The sequence below is a fragment of the Papilio xuthus genome, unplaced genomic scaffold, assembly GCF_000836235.2.
Source record: "Papilio xuthus unplaced genomic scaffold, Pxut_1.1 DF828177.1, whole genome shotgun sequence".
Taxonomy (NCBI): Eukaryota; Metazoa; Arthropoda; class Insecta; order Lepidoptera; family Papilionidae; genus Papilio; species Papilio xuthus.
The window spans coordinates 2,738,299-2,747,791 of NW_013530472.1; the positions used below are offsets into that span (position 1 = coordinate 2,738,299).

General features: G+C 32.9%; 2 protein-coding genes across 2 annotated transcripts; one reads left to right on the plus strand and one right to left on the minus strand.

Moving 5' to 3' along the window:
- The first annotated feature begins 319 nt into the window (after nucleotides 1–319).
- On the plus strand, nucleotides 320–4,283 carry Su(P) (prostaglandin E synthase Su(P)). The gene is made up of 5 exons (XM_013306452.1): nucleotides 320–700; nucleotides 1,507–1,716; nucleotides 2,054–2,256; nucleotides 2,584–2,796; nucleotides 3,131–4,283. Exons 1-5 carry the CDS (start codon nucleotides 425–427, stop codon nucleotides 3,399–3,401), a joined length of 1,173 nt encoding a protein of 390 aa, XP_013161906.1. The 5' UTR covers nucleotides 320–424; the 3' UTR covers nucleotides 3,402–4,283.
- Nucleotides 4,284–4,478: 195 nt separating this feature from the next.
- Nucleotides 4,479–7,695, minus strand: LOC106113689 (uncharacterized). The gene is made up of 7 exons (XM_013306548.1): nucleotides 7,306–7,695; nucleotides 6,899–7,051; nucleotides 6,332–6,462; nucleotides 5,758–6,013; nucleotides 5,424–5,608; nucleotides 4,991–5,192; nucleotides 4,479–4,679 (listed from the first exon to the last, which is right to left on the minus strand). The coding sequence occupies exons 1-7, from the start codon at nucleotides 7,427–7,429 to the stop codon at nucleotides 4,558–4,560; spliced, it is 1,173 nt and encodes a 390-aa protein (XP_013162002.1). The 5' UTR covers nucleotides 7,430–7,695; the 3' UTR covers nucleotides 4,479–4,557.
- Between the last annotated feature and the right edge of the window lie 1,798 nt (nucleotides 7,696–9,493).

Sequence of the window (9,493 nt, forward strand, 5' to 3'; positions counted from 1 at the left end):
TAGAGTTTGATCATGATCCCATTTGATGTTAAGTGATGATGTGGCTGAAAGATGGTATGCGCTAGCTTAGTAAATCCCTACTCACTCTACACTTGAAGCCCGCTCCCACGTTATATTGGCGAGCCTCCTGTAGGTGTTTTATAAAGGTATGTTTTACAAAAATGTGTCTATGAAATAAAGGTCAGTGTTGGGAGCTCTTAAACTATCGCAACGGCAACGTTGAACAAAAAATCGAACATGAACTTTCATACATTTTTTTTGTAAAAATTTTAAAAAATGGCAACGCAGATGAAAAATCTAGTCATATGTCAATGTCAAGTTGATATGATCGTTGTATTGTTAATAATTATACGTTAATAGATTTTGTTTGTCCCTTATTATCGTTCCTCCAGTAAAATTCATTCAATTATATCTAAAAAGAAAGATGTGGCGCCCTTCAATCCCATTACTTCGGAAAGTCGTTTTACCTTCAATTAAGGACAATGTTAAATTTTCTAAAACATTCTTTTCTACAAGAAACCGTTTGCCGAAATCCACTGCGAAATTAACCCTTGTCAGTGCCAGCGTTGGTGTCTTGATCGGCGCCGGCTACGGTGGATATACACATTATGTAGTGAATTCTAAGAAACGTCCAAAACTTACCCTAAACGAGGAGTATGCTTTTTTAAACGAAGCTCCGCCTTACCAGGCACATTACAAAGTAAGTTCCACATCGAATTTTAATTGATATTAAACGATAGGAAATTGTTTCTAGCTTATTTGCGGTCGTTATTTATTTCGAAGATAAATTAATAATAATAGACTTAGGTTTTAATGGGAACATAATAAATAAATAAAAAATTTGGGAAGGTTATGTTAGATTCGTAATATGTTAAATAATAAAAAAAATGAAGTAGTCATGGGTAACTCAATTAAAATTTATGACCCCTAGTTCAGCGCATGGTTCACATGTGTGAAGCAGATCAGAGAACTGGTTCCTAGCCCAGCTTAATTTTTACCTGCATAGAGTAATGATGTGCATTCCGAGCTACAAGCCACAAGACAGCTTATTGGCAAATACATAGGTAACATACATCTTGATGAGCTGTGAGCTACAAAGTAAGTTGTTCAGCCGCAGCTCAATGGTTTAAGTGATCTGAACTATCGGAACCTTTTCACTGCTGATTTTGATTTTAATTGAAAACAATCAAGATAGGTTAGGTTTGAAATATCTTAATAATGTTATGAATAATAAAAATTCAAATGTTTGGATGGATGGATGTTCAAAGGTATCATTGGAATGGCTTAACGGATGTCAGTGAAATTTGGTGTAGACATAGTACATAGTTTGGAAGAATAAAAAAGTCATGTCTTATGACAAAGTAACATTTTATAACTCACTTGACTGTTCCATAATCTCATTTTTCATCCTCAGTTCTTGAATCTTCTTGTTGATATTGGTTAGCTCTACAAGTCACTACCGTCATACTTATATTTTATGATTTTTAAATAATGTGTTATTTTTAGGTTATTAATGAATCAGATTCAAGTAATTTACAGTTAGTTTTATTTCAATACCGAACATGTCCATTTTGCTGTAAAGTTCGGTCGTACCTTGATTCCAAAGGCATAAGTTATGAAATTGTTGAGGTGGATGCAGTTTTGCGCCAAGCTATCAAATGGTCTGCTTACAAAAAAGTTCCTATCTTATTGGCCAAAGTTGATGGTGGATATCAGGTAATTATAATAAGTTAACAAGTGAATAAGTTTTGTAAAATCAGTGGCTTGTTGTGTTTATAGATTTATAAATTTAAAGTTACAAGAAATGCATAAGTTTTAAACCACTAAAGCACAACTCTACAAAGGATGTTGAACTATTTTATTTCAATTTATTCTGTGGCTTGATGATTAAAAGTACATAATTATATTCATACTACCAGGTGCTTGATTTGCCACATTAGATAGAAAAATATTCTTGTTTCAATGTGTCAAAACAAATGAGGAATACTATACATACTTTACACATTAACTCTAAGCTAAAAAGAGTTTACTAAATTTGTATACTACATTTCAGCAACTAATGGACAGTTCAGCTATAATATCTGCCCTAGAGACATACTTTCGGGACAAAAACTCTCAGCTTACTGAGATTGTAAAATTTTATCCTTTATCGAGATACACTAATGATGACGGGAAATCTATGACAGATATTACAAATAAATATTTTGTAATGCACAATTCTTCTGTACCAGACCAGAAAGAAAGGATGGAGGAAAAGTAAGTAGTAAAAATTAAATAATTCCAGTTTTCTAGGTTAAACAGTTAGATCAGTGTAATTGTCTTAGGTTATTTTGTTGAGGTTATGTTGTTATGTTATGTTGTTTTACTAAAGAGTATCATCGTCATTACTAATATAATATAGCTGCTATAAATTTAATTTAAAACTCTTGGTCAGACTTTTGGTGAGAGTTGCTTTGATGTTTGAAGTCAAATTTAAATTCACCCATAAACATCACAGCTTTATATTTTGATTGGAATTGTTGCCATTTCTTGGTATAAATTAATTATTGTAGACCTATTTTAATCTATTTTTATTATTTACAGGGAGGAAAGAGAATGGCGTCAATGGGCGGATAGTGTGTTGGTACACACATTATCACCGAATGTATATCGAACTCCAGGTGAAGCTTTGGCGACCTTCAAATGGTTTGAGGAAGTGGGCGGCTGGAAACAATCTTTCCCCGGTTGGGAATGTGCTTTGATGGTATATGGCGGGGCTGCTGCTATGTGGATGATTGCTAAGAGGCTTAAAAAAAGGTAAGTTTTCACTATCTCATCTTAAAGAAAGTAATGTAGTAATTAACATTTTAAAGTTTAATTTTTAACTTATTATATACATCACAATGACGGTTACTGACTGGGAAGCTTTCTAGTATGTATTTTTTAGGATGGTTTGTGGCTAGGACAATTTTTATCAAGCTTGTTGTGTATTTATTATACAGCTTAGTAATTGATATTTCCAAAATGTAAAAAATAAGCTTGTTAGTCATGTTTAAGGGATTTTTTTAGATGACTCTTAAACATTTGTGATTATTTTATATTGCAATACTTCTGGGTTCAGCGAGTATTAACAATTATTGTTTTTTTTCAGGCACAATCTGCAAGATGATGTAAGGCATTCACTATATAATGCTGCTGATGCGTGGATTGATGCTGTGAAGAAGAAAGGCTCCAAATTCCTCGGTGGAGATCAACCTAACTTGGCCGATGTTACTGTGTATGGTGTACTGAGCAGTATCGAAGGATGTCAAGCTTTTCAAGATTTGAGAAATAATACTGACATCGGTAAATGGTATGATGAAATGAAGAATAATATTGCTAGTAAGAAAGGTAGAGTTCTTTCAGTCCATGCCAAAAACTAAAACAAATTAATACTATCAGTGCCACCGACTTGTCAATGGGTTCATTTTTATGAATATGTGTTATAAGTAGACAACATGATATTTTTTATAGGTATTTTAAAAAAAACTTTTATTTTAGTGTAGTATAAATACTTATTGGATTTAAAGTAAAAAAAAAATATATCTATAGAGTTATTAAACTTTAACATAATGATATCCTGTCACATACATTAATAGGTAATTTATTATATACAACTCTATATTACATATTTAGAGTGTATGAGGGTAATGTATTTTATGTATATACATTTAAACTTATTTACTCGGCTTTGTATGTATGAGTATTGTGACAGACTACAGAAACAGCTAAATGGATTATGACAAGTGCGGTGTCAATAGTATTTTCCTAAAGGTTCAAGGAGTGAGTCAATTTCTTTGGTTTTTTATTAACAACTAATGCTTCAAAGATTATATCCAAATTAATTAAATCTTTATGGATTTAATATAATTTAGGTGTTTTTTGTTCTGTAATTTTGTATATCGGAATGGTCAAATACATGGTATGTTTTTTTTAAGTAGATTCTGTTCCTATTCGGTATGTAGATGGTATTAATAAAAATAGGAAAGTTTAAATAATTGTAGGTTAATTACCTATTGTAGTACAAACATTTCAATTATTTCACATTTATATTTGAACAAAATATTAAAATTAACTTTATATTTCTTATTTCCCTCTCTTTATAGTGGATTCGTTACCATTATTGATATTAAGCGTTTATAGCAATAATTAATAATATATTCAGGCATTAATTGTAAGTTTTATGAATCGTGTAATTCGTTAACTTTAACATTTTAAATGAACTTTTGCGTCCAAATAAAGTATTGATTGAATTTGATTAAAGAGCTTCGTTATTTTTTTTTAATAGTTCTTAGTGTGTTATTTTTATTAGTACAAAAATGATATTTCTTTCGTTAAAGTTGAGGTGATATTGTAGTGATGTTTTTTTGATGAATAAAACTTGCATAATTTTTTCGTATTTTTTATTTACACCTTTAGTCAAAAAGAGAACAAAAAGTTTCGTTTTATGTCCTCTTTTTAAGTAACATGTTGATTACAATGCGTAATATCCTAAGCTATTCCTATGTATATATCTATTGTTTTGGACACTACAACATTTTAGCAGGCAACTTGTGTGTAAGCAAGAGAAAATCCCCTGTTAGAGACGTCAGGTGGCGTTGTCGCTGTTGCCCCTTCGTTTGCGTCTGTTACGACGTATAGGACAAAAGGCTTTGCTCCAGCTGAAAAAAAAAACATTTGTTTTAATTTTTTTTATAAAGTAAGGGGGTAAACGAGCAGCGGAACACCGAGGTGTTCATCGACGCACATGAATATCTGCAACTCTCGATTAGATTGTCGATACTACTAGACTATAGATTGTTGATAGTTTTAGTTTGTTGAAAAATAAATCGATGTTATAGTACAGTGGTTCTCAACTTCTTTTGCTCTCATCCACCTCATAAAAAAGCCAAAATCTTGGCCGTTTTAAAAAAAAAGTGAAGGAAAGAAAGAAGGTCGAAAGGTCATTTGTTTCAAATATAAGGAAACATACTTTGCACCGGGACAAATCCGAGACCGCAGAATCGATCCGTGCCCGCTGTGACTCCAGTAGCGACCACCGTCGGGTTTGGTATCACCACAAAATCTGTGGTGCAAGCGGCACCGTTAACAGCACCCACTGTGGTACCCAGCACGGTATTGTCTGCGCCGTCCACATCACCGGTTACCGTGAATGAGTAAATGTCGTTTGCCGCCTGTAAAATTTACTTGCAACATTAATATATAGCTCATAATCCAACTAGAATGAAGGGATTAAAAAGATATTGAGAAAAAGTGTGACAAAGTCGCTCTGGATATTATCGCCAAATATAATATTAGCCATAGTAATATTATAATTTGGTATTATTTTATAATTTCGCTCTTGTATCAATTTTAGGTGGACTATCAAAGAATTTATTTATTTGATGGTATAGGTATTAATATACCTGTGAATATTGTATCGCACAATAACCGGCTTCCATACGGATGCATATGCCGTAATTCAAATTTGCAATCTGTCGGGTACCGGTAACAAGAGATGCGCTGAGCGCTGTGTTCGGCGTTGTTCCATAATTGAAACTGTTAATAGTTCCTGTTAAACCTGTGTAATACTGTAAGCAACCGTTGGGAGCTGGAATAAATATTGAAGTTATAAGTATTTGCTCAATAAAAAAAATAAGTCAAATTATCAACAAAGATATAACGAAAGGTGGTCCACTCGGGAGCAACTGTTGATTGGTGCAATTGAAGGACACTGTCGGTACTGGAAACGTATCTTACCTATTCCCGGGCAATCGCATCCGAGCTGAGTTAATCTCATATTCCACCTCCTTGAAAATGTCGTGGCCAAGGTAGCTGTGATAGTTATTGTAATAGCAGCGTCTTGGTTGAAGTCGACAAAGATCGTCTGTCCGGTATTATCACCGCAGATGGTCGGCACTATGGTGTTACCACCGGTGATTGTTACTGCATCAGTCAAGCAGACTCCATCACCACTCGGCTGAGCGAGAACCATATCTAAGAAATCGATACGTAGCTGAAAATAAAAGTTAATGATATAAGTATGAAAATAATTAGTAGATTAGTAACAAATAGAACGACCGAACTCAATAAACGACCTCGAAATAATATTTGCTTCGAGAAACTGATCTATTGTGGAAGCGCTATGAATTTGTTTTGTCCTTCCTTCTATTAAATGTGAAAGCCTTGTAAAATGTACTAATTAACTGACTAAATCGGTCTAGACCAAGCGTGAATGTGTGCTAGGAAAATATGGTTTATGTTACTTTGGGATGATTAAGCTTCACTGCCTTTTGGGTACTAGAATAATTTAGTTTACTAATCAGAATATTACCTGACAGACGTTTGAGTTGCATCGATTGACGATGAGGGTACAGGTCTGTCCGCCAGCGTAAGCACCCGGGTATCCGGGGCTCGTGAAATATGTGTTGTTCACGTTTGTTGTACTACCACATGTCCTCGAAACTAAATAATAATTCACACATTTAGTAATTATGAGTACAAATGGGTATATTTTTATTTCATTCATTAAAGCCTATGGATTGACTGGTATTATCATCATCAGCTCCCAACTATCCCCACTGGGGCCTACCATAACTTATGGTTGCCTAGGCCATAGTTAATTACGTTGGCCCCGTGCAGAGTTCTTCGCAGATATGTGAATGTTGCATCACGATGTTCTCCTTTACCGTAAGAACGTTGCATAAATGTACAAATATAAATCGAAAAACACACTCGGACATGATGGGATTGAACCCCGGACCTGCAGATTACAAGTTAAGTGCTTAATAGAAACTGATATAGCTTATTTGGTTGTCATTAGGGATGGTTGGTGATAACACGACGACTATGATTTTCACAAGCCAACAGTGATTGTGTTAAAAAAAAGAAAATCCTTTACCAATGCAGCATCTTCCTCTCCTTGATGCGCAAGTGCCTGTTATAGTACCGTTGAGGTTGTTACACTCCCTGCGCGCTAAGCAAGTGCCGTTCATTGTATTTGTACTCGCACAGTCAGTGTTCGCGAAACGAACTATGCTTACAAATGGAAACACTGAAACATCCCTTCAGATTATCATTCTAATAAAACCTAAATTCTTTGCTTGTCATCTATACATACAAACCTATTTAATATGCTTATTTTCTAATATTATTTAATTTTGAATACATTATAGGTATCACAAGAACGCACGAGCACAAGATAATAACGAGATAATAAAATCGCTATGCAAATAAAACAAATATACTAAATATTAGAAAAAGAAAGTACTGTAAAACTGCACTCATAATTATTTGCAGATTACTTACATATTTTCCCCTTTCTGTCTCCCTGTTCTCTGAAGTCTTCATCCAAATCTTCATCATAAACTGAAAATGCTGTAACAGCCACAAGCCATGTGGCGACAATGATCCAGAAAAATTTACGATCCATGTTAATATTTCACAAACAAGATTTTAAAGCAATTACGATAGTTATAAGGTGATTTCTGTCTTTGAAAAATAGGTCATATTCAATTATAATTCGTTTTACAATTTCACTATGCTATCAGCAAAGAAATGAGAGTGGACATGACCAGCTATCTATATATAAAGTGGGTAATAACGGTTGTTTGTTTGTGCAAACGATTAAGGGTGTTACCGTTTCCCATTTAGCAAGTATCCGCTGAAGTGAGGTCTCAAATCGATTTTAGGTGACGTTTACATTTGACACATGTATTTACTTGAACGATTTTTTAAATAACGATAGTTATTTGTTGAATGAATTAGGAACAGTTGGAAATGTTAAAGATGATCTGACTGCTTTCTATTGAGTTTAACAATAACGTTTTTTTTACTAAATAAGGTTGACAGTTGAGAGTGAACGTCGACATATAGTAATATATACACTGTTTTAGATCCTAAGGTCGGTGAACGGTTACTGTGAAAATCCTTGCGTGTTAACATCATTCATTCATCCTTGCTAATGATGTCATTTGGAAAGCGATCACTTTGATATTAAACAGAAATCAGGAAGGAGTTTTCTCGTTTTCCACCTTCTATTACAAAAGGGGGATTCGAACCCACGTCCACATAATCGAATTATACGTTGCACCATGCTGTAGGTGCTGCTCATAATAGATTTGCATCAAGCATACGCCTCTTTGGGCTAATTCATTTAAAATGATAACATTATTTATAATTGAATTTGTCATTCGAAACCAGGTTTCCTAAAAAAACTACAAATTAATAAAATTCAAATCAAATGTGACTAAATTTATTTTTTTTCCGAAGTGAAATTTGCAGCTACATATTTTACAGACATTATTCTTGTATTTTTATATAAATCTCTTTAAAATCGTTACAAATTGTATGTTAAAGGCTACAATTAATTATTATAGTTATTAAGATTAGTCAAATAACTAACGCTCGCTTTTGTTTTGTTTAACTTGAACACAAAATGGTATAAAAATCTTTATATTCATATTAGTTTGCTTGAAGAATACGGAATGAATATTCTACATAACTAGTTTAATTGAAATTTAAATTAAGTACATATGACCAAATTATTTTTGAGAATTTTGAAGACTAATTGAAAAGACTTGACAAAATTAGATAAAAAAATGTACAATATCTTAATCTTAATCAAAGCGTTTTGTTATTTGACTGATTCATATAACTACTACAAAATATTTAACAGCCTCGAGCCTTTCCTTAACGATATTGGTATGCATCAATGCTATGGCACCGACATTAAGCCAGCAAAATTTAAGGCATGTGTCACACAGACGCTATAATAAAAGCTAATACTCTTCTGCCGTAGACTACGCTGTGTGCTACATGTTTTATAAATATATTTTTACATATTTTATATATGAGTTTTATTGGTTTATAATCGATACTACAAAACATTTCGCAACAGAAAAGGGCTTACTTAAAATGTAAGTGAAAAGGGACAGAGTCCAGGAAAAGTATATAATGGCCGATACCAATAATCAATCATTATTCTGGGATAAAGTCTTAATTTAAAATCAAAATTAAAATTATTACTTCATACATGAGGAGTCGCTAAAATCATTCCATCGATAGGTAAAATTTTTAGATTGTAAATGTATAAATATTAGATGAGGAAAAATGCTTCGAGATTGATTTTTGGGGTCGACCGTTTATGGTACTGCAATATAATTTTTTGTAACAAATTATTGGTCGTCAACAACTATAAATGTATGTTGAATTCATCATTTTAAATCTTGGAGTTTCCTTTGAAATAACATAATCTGTACAGTTCTTTTTAGTAAATAGGCAAGCTCTTTTTCGACAAAGGTAACACAAAAATCTAAGTGTCCAATATAAAAAAAAAATGTTAGTAAATCACACATCTGGCAATTCTTATCGTATTATCTTAACATAATATGAATCCATACGTACTACATGCATATACATCAACATTTTACATTAGAACTTTACAAAAAAATATATAAAATTAAAAAAAAAAAGAATTTAAAAACTTGTCATTGGT

What these genes read in the sequence shown, in the direction of transcription:
- LOC106113689 (XM_013306548.1), bottom strand. Translation starts at nt 7,429, where the DNA reads ATGGATCGTAAATTTTTCTGGATCATTGTCGCCACATGGCTTGTGGCT. An exon ending in AGACAGAAAGGGGAAAATAT is followed by an intron (nt 7,052 to 7,305) that starts GTAAGTAATCTG and finishes GGGATGTTTCAG; the next exon opens with TGTTTCCATTTGTAAGCATA. An exon ending in GTGCGATACAATATTCACAG is followed by an intron (nt 5,193 to 5,423) that starts GTATATTAATAC and finishes TAAATTTTACAG; the next exon opens with GCGGCAAACGACATTTACTC.